General features: G+C 39.0%; 1 protein-coding gene across 2 annotated transcripts in view; it reads left to right on the top strand.

Annotated features, from left to right (window-relative positions):
* Positions 1-16,564, top strand: part of PREX2 (phosphatidylinositol-3,4,5-trisphosphate dependent Rac exchange factor 2) — a 302,189-nt gene that overhangs the window by 128,907 nt on the left and 156,718 nt on the right. For both annotated transcript variants that reach the window (XM_019973769.2, XM_070802636.1), the window contains exons 15-19: positions 2,367-2,439; positions 4,904-5,046; positions 5,203-5,295; positions 9,100-9,248; positions 14,850-14,935. In XM_019973769.2, coding sequence (XP_019829328.2) covers positions 2,367-2,439; positions 4,904-5,046; positions 5,203-5,295; positions 9,100-9,248; positions 14,850-14,935 — 544 coding nt within the window. The remainder of the gene's footprint in view (positions 1-2,366; positions 2,440-4,903; positions 5,047-5,202; positions 5,296-9,099; positions 9,249-14,849; positions 14,936-16,564) is intronic.

A 16,564-nucleotide genomic window follows, 5' to 3' on the forward strand; every position in this document is an offset into this window, starting at 1 on the left:
TCTGTTACTTCTAGCACTTAGCACACTGTGTAGCAAAAAAAAAAATCTTTTGTGTGAATGTATGGACATTACTAACAGATTTTGAAAAGAGTACAGATGCATTGTCTAAAGATACAGATTGTAATTCTCGTGATCATTGACAGGAGGATTAGGGAGGGTAGAGTTGTTATAGCATAAGGTGGTACTTGTGTTGATCCTTGATAGACTGATAGGTAGAATTTAAGGCACTGAGTGGAGTGAATGATTCCATGAATGAGAACGAGGATGGAAATAAACAAAAGGGAGTCCTGCCAACAGTCTGGAAGCCAAATTGATGACAGCAAAGGTGACCTAACCTTTGGAAAATAGGTCTGGAGGGGTATAATGAAGTCAGGGTTATGGGAGGCATGCAAAGCCCAACACAGAATGTTGATACTTTATGATTATAAAAAATGAGAGTTAGTTTAAAGTTTTGGTACATGGTATTCCTGTGTGTGTGCAGGCTTAGTCCCTTCAGTCCTGTCTGACTCTGTACGATCCTGAGGACGATAGCCCTCCAGGCTTCTCTGTCCCTGGAATTCTCTAGGCAAGAATACTAGAGTGGGTTGCCCTGCCCTGCTCCAGGGGATCTTTCCTGCATCTCTTAATGTCTCCTGCATTGGCCGGCAGGTGCTTTACCACTAGCGCCACCTGAGAAGCCTAGTATTCCTGCGTAAGAGTTTAATTCTAAGGACTTTCCTAGACTTTGCCTTCCAATGCAGTGGGTACAGGGTCAATCCCTGATCCGGGAGCTAATATCCCACATCCTTGTGGCCAAAAACCCAAAACATAGAACAGAAACAATATTGTAACAATATTGAATTTAAAAATGGGCCATACCAGAAAAAAGTCTTTAAAAAAACCAAAGAAAATTTAATTCTATAATGGCAATATTAGAGAAAGTACAGGAGTACAATATTAGAGACAGTACAGGAAAAGAATTATGGCAATTTAGAAGTAAGATGAAGAAACACTGGATTAGGGTGCTGACATAGGAATGAAATAGAAGCCAGAGAGAAGAAAGGATGGATTTGGTAGAGTATTGTTGTTGTTCAGGCACTCAGTAGCTCAGTCATGTCTGACTCTTTGTGACCGCATGGACTGCAGCATGCCAGGCTTTCCTGTCCTTCACTATCTCCCAGAGTTTGCTCAAATTCATGTCTATTGAGTCGATGATGCCATCCACCCATCTTATCCTCTGTCTCCCTCTTCTCCTCCTGCCCTCAGTCTTTCCCAGAAGAGTATTGTACCTAAGAGCTAAAAGATAGGGCTAGAAAAAAATGAGATAATATGTAAGAAAGCACTTCTTAAACTGTAAAACATACAACTGTAAGGTTATATAGACACAGATACAACAGATATATACATATATACATACATATTCATATACATAGTCCTGTTGGTATCTAGGAGATATTGGTCACAGGACCCTTGCAGGTACCAAAATCCACAGATGCTCAAGCCCCTTGTATAAAATGCATTTGCATATAATCTCCCATATCTTTTAATCAACCTTAAGATTACTTTTAATACCTGATGAAATGTAAATGCTATATAAATAGTCACTGATGCTGCAAATTCTAGTATTACATTTTGGAACTTTCTGTTTGTTTTTTTTTCCCTCTGACTAGTTTTGATCCGTGGTTGGTTGAATTCTCAGATGCTGAAGCCGTGTTATAGAGGGAAGAGTGTATATAAATTCATACTTGAATGAATAAAATAGATGTTTTCTAGATAAAAATCATCACAAAAGGTTGCATTAGGCTTTCTTTTGGGGATCAGTTATGTGAGCTAATTTTTATTTTTTCTGGCACGAGAGTGAAAGAGAAGCTTGCATTTGCTGACTCCCCTGAACAACATACTCTTAGGGTCTTACAAGTCACACTAGATTAATAGGTTTCTTTGGAGGCACTTAAAGAGCAAGGCCATTTGGTGGGAGGTGATAGAAGAGATGATGCATAATGACTTTTACTTAGCAAGCTTTATTTAGTGAGTTTTCAACTATAGGATATTTCTTTGATGCATAATTAGGATATATGATCAAAGAAATAAGGCATCATTTGTGGTAGCAATAAATTGTAGTTACTCATGTATTTTCATTTTTAATCAAGCATAATTTTTCTCAAGAAATAGTAAATCTTTGTTTTTAATGTCAAAAGAAGATATTTTCATAATCAAAGGAATGTTTGATAACAATTAAATGCATTGTCAGTGGGCTTCTGAAAGCAACATCAGCTGTAATGTATGAATGGCTTTGTCAGGACAGTGCTGAGAATGTCAAATGTGGTTTCAATGCAGCAGAATCTTCGGTCGCCTGTTAACTTGTACAGGGCTTTTGTGGTTGACAGGGGGATTGCCGCAGCAGAGAAGAGGCGATGATATTTGGCATTGGGCTCTGTGACAATGGATTTATGCACCATGGTAAGCATATTTATTCTGGAAGCTTCCAGATGTATTTCACTGTTTTGTTTTCTCAAGACATTGGGAGTCTCTCAGTGGCCAGGGAAGTCCTCTAAAGATGAACCAGCAAGATTGTCTGGGTCTTGCCACATGTCCCTGTTGGGGCACCATGTCTGCAAGCAGTGTCTCCACAAGTATTATCTATAAGTTGCCATGACATTTTTCTGTTTTTCTAGACTGGTTCTGAAAAAGCAAGAGCTTGAACTAGAAGTTAAAAAAAACAGCTCATGTATCTCTTTGAAACTATTCTAAGTCAGACCCATGGGTTTCTTTTTTTTTTTTTTAATGCCAGTATATATTAAAATGATTAAATGAGAGCCTATATAATTGCATATTTATAGTGATTTTTTAAGAAAATACTTTCAAAATTAGAGAACAAAATTATAAATTTCTGGAAAAAAGTTTCTTTTTGACTACTAATTAAAGATTGAATTCCTTTCTTGTTTGTTGACTTCATTTCTCTTAAATTTATAAAAGTAATGAGACTTAGTTTTCCCTCTCTATTCATACAATCTTATAGATTCCATAAACGCGAACCATCGCTTTCCATTGTTAATAATATTTGCTTATGTGCTTATTTGATAGCTCTTGTGCCTATTGGCCAATTATATTCAGAAATTACTTTTTCTGAAGCAATAAGAACAGAAAAGTAGCAGTGATTTTGAAAGCCTCTTTGATTATCATTTGTTCCTTTGGGACTTCCATTACATCCCAGTGTCTCTGGACCACAGGAAATACTGGTCTTTGAAAAGCCAATTATTGAATGGAAGGAATGACATCATTATATGGAATTAAAACTATAATATCAAGCTGAAAACCTTCAAAGATTTTGATGATTTTTCTCTTTAAAGCATCAGCAAGCATCAATTTAATCTAAATATTTATTTTAAAATATTGGGTTGCAGTAAAGTTTTTCCCTATGGAAGTCTCTGTCAGTAAAGGCACAGCCAGTTGGGCTCATGCCTGGCCTTATGGATGTTTTCTCTCCCTGCCTTTAGACTGACTGTTTGGTGGAGGAAAACAGCAGTAGCAGAAACACCATGTGAGTTTGGGGAATAAAGCAGGTCATGTCGGCAAGGCCTACCTGTGTGAGTGCTTCAGTCCTGTCCGACTCTTGCAGCCCTATGGGCTGCAGCCCACCAGGCTCCCCTGTCCAGGCAAGAATACTGGAGTGGGTTGCCATGCCCTCCTCTATGTGATCTTCCCGACCCAGGGATCAAACCTGCATCCCTTATGTCTCCCACATCAGCAGGCGGGTTCTTTACCACTAGCGCCACCTGGGAAGCCCTAGGCAAGGCTTACCTCGATCTCAATTATATTCTCCTTCCTATTGTCAGCTACAAAAGGCTTGTGTTGCCTTTAATTTGTGGTTGGTAGTTTCATTCGTTAAATTTATGTTGCCAGCAGTTTTCCATTTAAAGGTCAATACATACATATAACTGATCAACAGTTATGATTTGAAACTCCATTAGAAACAAAGGAGCTATCTTTTTTTTTTTTTTTTGCCTACTGTATGCCAAATTATTTACATTTGTTACATTTTAGTTTTGTCCAACATTATGAAGAAGATTTTATTGCCCACATATTATCGATGAGGAAACTGAAGTTCAAGGAGTTTAAGTAACTTCCCCAGTATTGCTTCCAGAATAAGAATATAAGAATAGATAAGTAGAAAGAAGATTTCTCTTTTAAGACACTTTGACAGCTGTCAGGATCTCACTGAGAACAAATTCTTTCTATCAGTATGTAGCCTTATTTTTAAAAAAGGCTAACAAAACTTATACCTTATATCATTAGAGCATGTCAGGCAGCTTGGGACTTTGGGGGAAAATGTTAGTATTCAGATAAAAGGGAAAAACTGACCTTTGCAGAAATAAGGTTATTTGAGAACAGTGTTTTTATGCAGATGACTAGGAATTGGTGGAAACTAAAATCACATTTCACCCAGAAGGCAGATTCTGGTTTGAAGTGTTAGAACAAAAGCAACTGCGATGAGAATTGCTCACACACATAAAGGCTACATTTAACCCATTTGAATTTTCCCATAATTGTGCAGGATATTAAAAACAGAAATGTTTTTGTCTTTTACTTAAAACGTTTACTGCAAATTCAAAACCCTGTAGGATTCTATGTTTTGAATTGCATGCATTTTTAAAATTCAATATAATCTTTTGAAAGTAAAAGTTGGATTTTAATCTGGAAGGCAGCAGATTTGGTTAAGTCAAAAAACTTTATCATGAAAAAAAAAACTACTTATCTTTAAAAATTCAGTCTTTTAGGTAACAGTAATTGAAGGAAACATCAGCTTGAAATTATGGAAATTAAAAAGTATCATTGGGATATTTGTGAATGTAACTTGTTCCAGGCTGGAGGTCTGTCAGTATGGAAAATGAGGTTGATTTGGGCTCGCTCTCTATTTCCATAGTGCTTGAGAAAAGTGAATTCAAAGACGAACCTCTACTTTTCCGTTTTTTTGCGGATGAGGAAATGGAAGGGTCAAATATGAAACATCGGCTGATGAAACATGATTTAAAAGTTGTGGAAAATGTTATAGCTAAATCCTTATTGGTAAGTTTATTACTATGCTGTGCAGATTTTCTTCTTCATTAGACATTGATAGATTACATAAACATGTTTGGTGATACAATGTATCATTTCAATCTGTTTGATTTGTAATTTTTTTCATAGTTGTTTTGTTAGTCATGTTAATATTTTACATTTCAGATTAAATCCAATGAAGGCAGCTATGGTTTTGGATTAGAAGACAAAAATAAAGTTCCAATAATAAAGTTGGTGGAAAAGGGGTCTAATGCTGAGGTAATGTAAATTAGTGTTTTTATTTAAACTTTTTGTCTGTGACATACACATTTAAAAGTTTTTTAAAAAACTGAAATCAGCCTTCAAGTATCTTTATTGAAAATAATGACTCTGAATAATCTTATTCTGAGGTTTTTTGTAATACTGTTAGGATTTGTGAAAGAGGGTGTCTGAGTACCTAAGGAGAGTGGGGGAGGTATTGTAAAGATGTACAGCTTCAACTTGACCTTGTAGGAGTCCAAGCAGTTTAGTCCATGTCTGATTCTAGTCTGCAACCTGGTGGAGACTGTATAGGGTGGGACTGTTATGCATGTTACATGATTCTTCCACTGAATCAAGAGCTGTGTTTTCTATTTCCCTATCACTTAAATTTTTTTATTGTGGTAAAAGGCACATAATATAAAACATACTATTTTAAACATATTTAACTGTACAGTTCATTGGCACTAAGCACATTCACATCGTTGTGCAACTCTCACCATCATCCAGCTCTCAAAAATTTTCACTTCATAAACTGAAACTCTGTCCCCATTAAATCATAGCTGCCCATTTTTTCTCCTCCCCCGTCCCAGCCCCTTGTGCCTGGGATCTGCCAGTGGACTTTCTGACTCTATGAATTTGACTATTCTAGGTACCTCGTGTAAGTGGAATCAAACAGTATTTGTCTGCACCCAGTGTATATTGGAATGCATTTTTAAGCTTAGCTTAATATATGTCCTACAAACAGATGGCATTTTCTTTCCACCCCCCCCCCCCATGCTATACAGTAGGTTCTCATTAGGTATCTGTTTTATACATTAGGTAGTATGTGTATCTGCTAAGATCATGGCATCCAGCTCCCTTGTGTGTGTGTGTGTGTGTGTGTGTTAGTCACTCAGTGTTGCCCAACTCTTTGCTACAGACCCCATGGACGGTAGCCCACCAGGCTCCTCTGTCCAGCCCCATTAGTACATGGCAAACAGAAGGGGAAAAGGTAGAAGTGTGACAGACTTCCTCTTCTTAGGCTCCAAAATCACTGTGGATGGTGACTGCAGCCATGCATGAAATCAGAAGGCCATTGCTTCTCAGCAGGAAAGCAATGACAAGCCTAGACTGTTTTGAAAAGCAGAGATGTTACTCTGCTGACAAAGGTCTGTATAGTCAAGGCCACGGTCTTCCCAGTGGTCATGTATGGTTGTGAGAGCCGGACTGTGAAGAAGGCAGAACGCCAAAGATTTGATACCTTCGAAATGTGGTGCTGGAGAAGACTCCTGAAAGTCCCTTGAACAGCAAGGAGATCAAACCAGCCAATCTTAATGGAGATCAACCCTGAATATTCACTGGAAGGACTGATGCTGAAGCTGAAACTCCAGTAGTTTGGTCATCTGATGCGAACAGATGACTCATCGGAAAAGTCCCTGATGATGGGAAAGACTGAGAGCAGAAGGAGAAGAGGGTGTCAGAGGATGAGATGACTGGATGGCATCACCAGTGCGAAGAACATGAACTTGAGCAAACTCCAGGAGATGGTAAGGAACAGGGAAGCCTGGTGTGCTGCAGTCCATTGGGTCACAAAGAACTGGACATGACTGGGTGACTTAACAACAACATCAACAGTGTGTGTGTGTGTGTGTGTGTGTGTGTGTGTGTGTGTATATGAAAGAAAAAGAAAGTGAAATCACTCAGTTGTATCCGACTCTTTGTGACCCCATGGACTGTAGCCTACCAGGCTCCTCCATCCATGGGATTCTCCAGGCAAGAGTACTGGAGTGGATTGCCATTTCCTTCTCCAGGGGATCTTCCTGACCCAGAGATCAAACCCGGGTCTTCCATATTGCAACCAGATGCTTTACCGTCTGAGCCACCAGGGAAGCGCCCCCCTCCCCATATATGTGTGTGTGTGTGTGTGTGTGTGTGTGTGTGTGAATCATAATCCTATCATTTTTGGTTATCTTATTTAAATACAATTTCCATCAGTAAAGCACATGCTTTGATTGATTTTCTCATTGGGTTAATGCTGATTAATGTACTCTCACCTCACCAGACTTTTAAACAGAGGAATCTCCCAATCATTCATCCATTCACTCCTTCAGGAATATTTATTTAGTACCCGTTATGTGATTGGCAGCATTCTAGGCTCTGGGAATACAGCAGTGAAGGAAATAGACAAAATTCTCTGCCCTCATGAAACATGCGTTGTAATGTTCTGTCCCAAGTATATTGGGTTTAAAGTGTTCCTACCTTTGTCTGCCTTGTAAAATGCTTACTCCTCAAGAAAATGTTTCTCAGTATATAAATTTTTAATAAGGAATGTGAGAATGAGTAAAGCATGGCTTTTAACTTTGAACCTATTTAAAGTCAGTAGCCAGCTATCACTCATTCTAGCTGCTGATGCCCAAGGTCTCTGCTTTTGTCAGCCTCATGAAAGACACAGCTTTCTGTTGTTTGGTCACTCAGTCCTGTCCTACTCTTTGCGACCCCATGGACTGTAGCCCACCAGGCTCCTCCGTTCATGGGATTTTTCCAGGCAAGAATATTGAAGCAGAATGCCATTTCCTTCTCCAGGGGATTGTCCTGACCCAGAGATCAAACTTGAGTCTTTTGGGTCTCCTGCATTGGTAGACCAGTTCTTTCTGCTGAGCCACCAGGGAAGCCCGCTGAAAGCTTTATGTATAGCTATTAATGTCAGAGAAAATAAATCTGCTCAGGTCATACCCTGTTAGTGGGCCTGGCCAACAAATAACTTTTTTTGTTAATTTTCTATGATGAGGAAATGTTTCCCCATTTTCAGATGATGTTCTTGGAGTGCAGGTTCACCCGACTCTGCCACCAATAAAATGCCCTCTGCCAGGTTTTCATCCTTTAGCTAGTAATCAGCATATACTATAGTTTACAGGCAGTGTGCATGTGTGTGTGCGTGCCTGCTGCTGCTGCTAAGTCGTTTCAGTCGTGTCCGACTCTGTGCGACCCCATAGACAGCAGCCCACCAGGCTCCCCCGTCCCTGGGATTCTCCAGGCAAGAACACTGGAGTGGGTTGCTTAATCGTTTCTATTTGTGAACCCATGGACTGTAGCCCGCCAGGCTCCTCTGTCCATGGGATTTCCCAGGCAGAAATACTGGAGTGGGTTGCCATTTCTTCCTCCAGAGTATCTTCCTGACCCAGGTATGCAACCTGAGTCTCCTGAGTCCCTTGCACTGGCAGGTGGATTCTTTACCCCTGAGCCACCCCATTTTTTCCCTTTTAGGCAGTAGAGTTAGTTAAGAAGATTGACCTGGTTGGCATGCAGAGATAATGTCTTCCTTGTTATCCTTCCAACGTCTTGTGATCCATGCCTGTTGGAGTTCTTCCTTGGATTCCAGGCATTTCTCTCTCCTGCCCTGCAGACACCTATGCTGTGTCAGGCTAGAGATGCATATTTGGTTGTCATCCATGTCTGTATAGAGGTTGTAACTCTCTTGAGTTAATTGGATATAGATGGAAAACACAGGAAAAACAATTAACCTGAGGTTTGACTGTAGTTAAAAGGATGAAGTAAGAAGAACTATTAAAGATAACAGAAAAGAAGGGTCACAGGTGAAGTACAATGTTAAGTCCTAGAAGGAGGGAGAATTTCAGTAGAGACGGGTGATCCAATGAAAAACTGAATCAAAGGGAGTAACTGTTATCTCTTCCACAGTTCTGTACTATGACGTTGTATAAAAACATTGCAGATGTGTTAAAATGTCAGAAATCACTAAGTTCTAGACCTTTTCAGATTCTAATTCTGTGAAAAAGTAGGTTTCTTATTAAAATTTTTTTTTTTTTTTTGCTATTTCTCTCCTAGATGGCTGGCATGGAAGTTGGGAAAAAGATTTTTGCGATTAATGGTGACCTAGTTTTTATGAGACCTTTCAATGAAGTGGATTGCTTCCTGAAATCATGCTTAAATAGCAGAAAACCTCTAAGAGTTCTCGTGAGCACAAAGCCAAGGGAGTAAGTTGTATAGTTTATACAGTGTTTGAAACATTAGACATTAGCGAGTAAAATGGAAAAGTTAGCAAAACCAGTGTCTGAAATTAAGCATCTCACTGCTTGCACATTTGCACCTCACCAACATCACTGATACTGGTCTTTAGATGATGGAAAAGTTACGTTGCTTATGATGGTTAAGCTACTTTATGTTGCTACTTAAAGCAGGTTAGTTTCAGCAGAAATAATATTTTCTTTTTGTTACCCTAATTTTTCTTGTTTGGGTTGGGTTGAGCTTGATTACCAGTAGGAAAACCAGCAGGACACTTGGTAATGGAAACTTTATTCCCTCATGCTCCCTAAATCCAAGGATTTCAGGGACTATGAACGGATGAGACACCCTGTGTTGAAACACACAATTTGTTGTTGTTCAGTTGCTCACGTAGTCAGCTATTCATGTCCCGTCCTTGGCTACCCTGTGGACTGTAGCCCACCAGGCTCCCCTGTTCTTCACAAACTCCTGGTGCTGGGTCTTTTCCAATCAGTGAGCTCTTTGTGTCAGGTCCACAAGGGGATACACATAATTACATCTTTATAGAATGGGAGCATGATTAATGATCTGGGGGCTTTTTGAAAAAAAATTAATAAGATATTATGGATATACTTGGGAAACATTGGCTTTTGGTCTGAAAATCATCAATGATGTAGTGTCCCTGAATCAGATTTCCATGAACCAATTAATCAAGAGAATGTATATAAAGTACTTAGCATAATGTCTTAACATGTTTATATTCATATTTCTCTTTAAATTATATTATTTATCCATATTTCTCTTTGAATTATATTATTTTTCTATAGTAATAAGCAACTTCATTAATTTTAAGATAAATGAAGATTACCACTTCAGAAGCAAAAGAGTTTATTTTAACTACTTATGAAAATATTCTAAGTATATATGGTATAGTATCTTCCCTACCTTGATATGTATTTTCAGCAATAGCTGAATCCATCATTTATCTTAGGAGTTGAAGTGCAATGTAATGGGCTAGTTCTGCAGTGTCATCCAGGTAGAGGCTCTAGCTTCTACCCATGGCTTACCAGGGGGTCTGAAGGAGTGAGCACGACTCATCAAGGTTAGTAATTTAGGAAGACTTTGAGACAGAGGGCAGCAGATAACCATAATAATGTCTTTTCCCTAAGACTAATTAAGGTGTTTTGTTGTCTTTGTGACCATGACCGGCTTTTAGCCCACCTAGCTCCTCTGTCCATGGGATTTCCCAGACAAGAATATTGGAGTAGGTTGCCATTTCCTTCTTCAGGGGTCTTCCTGACCCAGGGGTTAAACCCAAGTCTTCTGCCTTGGCATGCAGATTCTTTACCACTGAGCCACCAGGGAAGCCCAATTATGATCTATTACTTCCCTTTTATCCAATCCTATCTAAGATGAAGCTTACCTAGTTGCCTACCTCTGAATTTCAGTTCAGTCCCTCAGTTGTATCTGACTCTTTGCAATCCCATGGACTGTAGCATGCCAGGCTTCCCTGTCCATCACCATCCCCAGAGCTTGCTTAAACTTAAGTCCATGGAGTTGGTGATACCATCCAACCATCTCATCCTCTGTCATTCCCTTCTCCTGCCTTCAGTCTTTCCCAACATCAGGGTCTTTTCCAGAGAGTCATTTCTTCACATCAGGTGGCCAAAGTATTGGAGCTTCAGCTTCAGCAGCAGTCCTTCCAATGAATATTCAGGACTGATTTCCTTTAGGGTGGACTGGATTGATTTCCTTGCTCTCCAAGGGACTCTCAAGAGTCTTCTCCAACACCACAGTTCAAAAGCTTCAGTTCTTCAGTGCTCAGCTTAAAGGTCCAAGTTTCACATCCATACGTGCTACTGGAAAAACCATAGCTTTGATTAGATGGACCTTTGTCAGCAAAGTAATGTCTCTGCTTTTTAATATGTTGTCTAGGTTGGTCATAGCTTTCCTTCCAAGGAGCAAGTGCCTTTTAATTTCATGGCTGCAGTCATCATCTGCAGTGATTTTGGAGCTCAAAAAAATAAAGTCTGTCACTGTTTGCATTGTTTCCCCATCTAATTGCCATGAAGTGACGGGACTGGATGCCATGACCTTAGTTTTCTGAATGTTGAGCTTTAAGCCAACTTTTTCACTCTCCTCTTTCACTTTTTCACTTTCATCAAGAGGCTCTTTAGTTCTTTTTCACTTTCTACCATAAGGGTGGTGTCATCTGTATATCTGAGGTTTTTGATATTTCTCCTGGCAATCTTGATTCCAGCTTGTGCTTCATCCAGTCCAGCATTTCATGTGATATACTCTGCATGGGCATTTAAAAGGAAAAGGACAGGCTGGAAAAGGATTAGGCAGTAGGATTCCAGAGCAATTATTAGTAAACTAAAGGCTGTCACCATGGTTCCTTGCCCTCTGATTTAACCTTGTAAATACTTTTCACTGATCATAGACATCTCAATTCAGAGGACTGGGAAGTCATCCACTTCAATACTGAATAGAAAGAGGCAAATCCTTAGTCTTAGAATTAGTTGCTAGATGAGCAGGGTTGAACCTGGGTGTTCTGATGCTTCCTTCCATGTCTGCTGCACCATATCTGAAACCCTGTATTTCTGGTCCAGATTCAAGGCTCTTTCACCACTTGCTTGTTAATTGTGTTGTTTCAGTATCCTTATCCATAAAAAAATGGGGACTGTAAGAGTGTTACAGAGGTGCTAAGAACTTAAATGAATCTAGGTTTGTAAAGAACCTAGTCATGTGTTCAGCACGTAGTATGTCCTCCAGTGATGTTATCTGTGATGCTTATCTGTTCTTTTATTTCATTTTTCCCCCACTGCTTCTTTATTACATGAAAAGTAAGTTTCACATTGTATTTCAAGACTGTTTTGAGAATTGTTGTTGTTCAGTCGCTAAGTCATGTCCAGCTCTTTGTGACCCCATGGACTTCAGGACGCCAGGCTTCCCTGTCCTTTACTATATCCTGGACTTTGCTCAAACTCATGTCTGTTGAGTCAGTGATACTATATGGAATACTCAAGTTTTTCCTTTTTATTTTTAATCTGTCTTAAATATTGTAACCTTTCCTTTATGCCCTTATTCTAACATATGATTCCTGTCAATCATTCTCATATTTTCTTACAATGGCCACTTATAATTTATGTAGTAAAAAGGCAAAAAATGACAGGCAAATACAACAGAATTTTTCTTTTGAACCCATCTGTAGTTTACACATTGATTATATCAAGGAATTTTTCAAAAGGCTTTGTAGCAGATAATTTAGTGCACTCATTTTCTACAGGAAATGAGCATTCCTCTTGTATAAATTTAATCCTTCATTTAATAGTATAGTGGTCCGAGCAGGGAAACATATTTTCCAAAGGTCATTTTATGAAGAGAATTACAGTGTTATGAACAAAATGCATCTCACAGTGTTCTGTACAAATTTTGTTAAAAATGTAATAATCTTGAAGATTAGAGCAAAGTCAACCTCGAATAGCAGTATAAGGATAGACTTTACTCATAAAGAGTTTTGAGAGTCCATTATGAATTTTTCACAGTTCAAAAGCACCAATAATTCACCATGGCCAGAAAGGTCCAAGTTATTTTAGTGTGAGTCCTAAGTCACTTCGGTCATGTCTAACTCTTTGTCACCCTATAAACTGTAGCTCGACAGCCTCCTCTGTCCATGAAATTCTCCAGTCAAGAATACTGGAGTGGGTTGCCATTTCCTTCTCCAGAGGATCTTCCTGACCCAGGGATCAAACCTGCATTGCTTATGTCTGTTGCAGTGGCAGGTGGGTTCTTTACTGCTAGTGCCACCCGGGAAGCCCATTTCAGCAAAAGTGAACCCTCATTCAAGAACTCTCATTCTCTTATTCATAGAGAAGCCTAAGCTACCTCTATTTTTTATTTCATGCTCAGAAGATGTGTTTATTCCCTTTTCTTTTCCTTAGTCAATCTTCCATCTTCCAGTGTACCTTTGACAGACCCTAGGAGCAAGGTGTTGTAAAAGAAGCAGATATAGCCTTATATAGCAAAGTGTTTAATTAAGGATAAAGGATAAATTCATTCCATAAGCTCAGTGCCACCAATATACAGATCACTTCATAGTGTGTAACCTAATTTATATAACATTTTCAGGGCTTCCCTGGTGGCTCAGATGATAAAGAATCTGCCTATAACTCGGGAAACCTGGATTTGATTCCTGGGTCAGGAAATCCCCTGGAGAAGGGAATGGCTACCCACTCCAATATTCTTGCCTGGAGAATTCCATGGACAAAGGATTCTTTAAATTCTATAATAACACTTTCAGGCTGCCCTAAAACTGATAGTTTGCATTTCTGTCACAGATTGCCAGAATGCCTGCCAGGGTTATATTTGAAATTATAGGGCCAGCCTCTGCCTTCAAGTCTAAGTGCAGCGTGTATCTTTCTGAAGTTTTCTAGACGCAGCATTGCTCACACAGCTCCCCCAGCTCTTTCATAAACAGTGAGTAAGTGCTGCTCTACCTAACTTCAGACTGTCTCATGTTCCTTTGAAATGCTGCCAGCTTTTATTTCATGATTCATTCATCATCTTTTGGAAAACACTTTTGTTTTTGGGGCATCAAGTGCCATTCATCAACATTTATTACATGGTATTCATTTGTCTTTGCTCTCTCTGGAAATTTATTTAGACTCATTTTTGTTGTTATGATGTTGTGTCTTATCTCGAGTTTGCTGCTTTTCATTGTTGCTCTCTGATTTCTGCCTTCCTTCCTTGGAGTAGCTTGTTTATTAATGCCAGTTTATTACTCCCTCCCTGGTTTGCCATGATGGCTGACTCAAGATCTCCATCTCTTCCTCTTCATTTCCATGTGGGCTCATTAAAAAATACGGCTTTTCTTATTCAGATTTACCTTTTGATGTGTTATCCTTTTGAAATTCCACTGAATGAACACTAAAGTTAATCATATTCTTAAATAAATGATTTTGATACTGTGTTTGACAGGTCTATTCTTTAAAACCAGCTCTTTGTTGTTGCTCTTTGCTGAAGTTCCCAACAGGTAGAAATGGATGAACCTTGTGTTTCTTTTATGTTAATTTTAAAAGTGAGACTTTGCAAAGTGCACCAAAGGCTTTGTCAGAGTAAACTAGGGAGAGATGCTTCCATTGTACTAAGTACTTGCGCAGTTCATAGCATGAGACAGGGCAGTTTACCAAAGGTTTCTCTTTTCACCTTCACTGACACCCTGCAAAGTAGTTTTAACATCATCATCTTTTTGCGGAAACTGGCTCAGTTAAGCAGTTCATCCAAGTTAGCCAAGTATTAAGGGACTAAATAAAGATTCAAAGGGAGGTTGGTGTGACCAGAGCCTGTTCCTTGGTCAGGATATTCTGTGCAATGACTGTGTTCAGTGGGAGATCTTGGGTGCCTGCTCTGGGTCCCTTGGAAGTGCACCCCCCATGCTTATCCAGCCCAGTCTCTTTCACACATTAGACCCCAGATATGTGTTTATGGAAGGATTGAATTTTATTCAGTCCACAATAGCTGTGTGGACAGCTATTGTTTTAACCAGTTGTGGCATTTTAAAGTCATCTTACCTTATTTTCTATTGACTTTAGGACAGTGAAAATCCCAGATTCAGCGGAAGGACTTGGCTTCCAGATCCGAGGATATGGCCCTTCGGTGGTGCACGCAGTAGGAAGAGGTGAGGAAGCGGTCCTGTGTGGTGTCCAACTGGCCAGCAGGTTTGAATGGTCCTTACTGAACAAAAATGTGTGCAATCATGTTGCTATGGATATTCTCAATGTTTGCTGTATTAGCTCAATGGTAGTGGCTCAGTTGGTCAAGAATCTTCCTGCAGTGCAGGAGACTCTGGTTCAATCTCTGGGTCAGGAATATCCCCTGGAGAAGGAAATGGCAACCCACTCCAGTATCCTTGCCTGAGAAATCCCGTGGACAGAGAAGCCTGGCAGGCTACATTAGATGGGGTCTCAGGAGTCAGGCATGATTTAGTGACTCAACCACCTCCACCAGAAACTCTTATTTTAAAAAAAAAAAAAAACTTCTCCAAATTGTAAGACAAATTTATCATTGTTAAAAATTCATAAGAGAATCATTCCTCTCACTTTTCTCCATGTTTCAGTGTAATCAAAGGATGTAATGATTTTAAGATGGTCTGTTTTTCTCTGACAGCATATTACTGTATTTCTGTCAGCAATTCTATATGTGAGTTTGGGTTTAAGAATTATCTGTGTGGTTTATGTAGCGTCTGCTGCTGTATGATTACTTCAAGGGGTCTCATAAACCATGTGTTTTATAAACCATCAAATGCATTTTAAATTAAATAATTTAGGGGACCCAAAACTTAATGTTTATATTTTATTCTCTTTCTGTTTGACAGGCAAATCAGCTTTTGATATCTCTTGTTAACATACACACTTTTAAATTTTATGCTAACATTGATGTAATTTAAAGAAATAACTGTTAGATCCCACATTACTAACCACAGTAAATAAATTGCTGCTGTAGCAAGAAAGATCACAGTAAGCGACGTGTTTATCTTCACAAGAGATATACGTGCTTTTCATTACTAAGATATGTGAATTGTAAAGCATCTCAACATGATCATTCCAACATTAGACTGGGAAATTTTGAGATGACGTTGCTATCAGAGTCAAATTTATCAAGAACATACTAGCTAGACCTCTATTAGAGTCTATAAAATCACTTTCATTAGTGTATGTGTGATAAAAATTAACCTTACTTCAAAAACTTTTCACTCAGACTTTTAAAATACATAGATTAATAGATATTTCAAATATTTCCAGTTACTCGTTAACGAAATGGGATTCATTGCATAGTGAAAGGGATGTTTGATGTGACAAGTATTTCCTTCATTTTCACTAGACCAAAAAGGAGCCAATCACTTTATTAGTACTATGAAATAACTGAAAACTGGAGTGAATCAAGTTTTTTCTTTCCTTGTCTTTTAAGGAGCAAGGTTGTATTTTGGAAACTTAGTCGTAGGGTTAAGTCCAATTCTGGTTACTATGCCTTTTGCTTCTGAAGAAGAAAACAAAGAAATGCTCATGTGCTTCTCCTTTTGAGTGAATATGAAATAAGATAATAGCCTGTGGTTTCCTTTTGCACTGTAATCTTGCCATGAAAAAATAAACTTCTTTCCCATTTTTCTTCTTCAGCCCTTTCCCATGGTCGCACACTAGAGCATATCAATGACTGAACTTCTACCTGTGGAATCTACAATTCCAGTATGCCAGGTTCTGGTGCTGGAGTCTTTTTTTTTTTTTTTTGATCTCTCATCACTTTGATATTC

This window comes from Bos indicus, chromosome 14 (assembly GCF_029378745.1).
Source record: "Bos indicus isolate NIAB-ARS_2022 breed Sahiwal x Tharparkar chromosome 14, NIAB-ARS_B.indTharparkar_mat_pri_1.0, whole genome shotgun sequence".
NCBI classification, from domain to species: Eukaryota; Metazoa; Chordata; class Mammalia; order Artiodactyla; family Bovidae; genus Bos; species Bos indicus.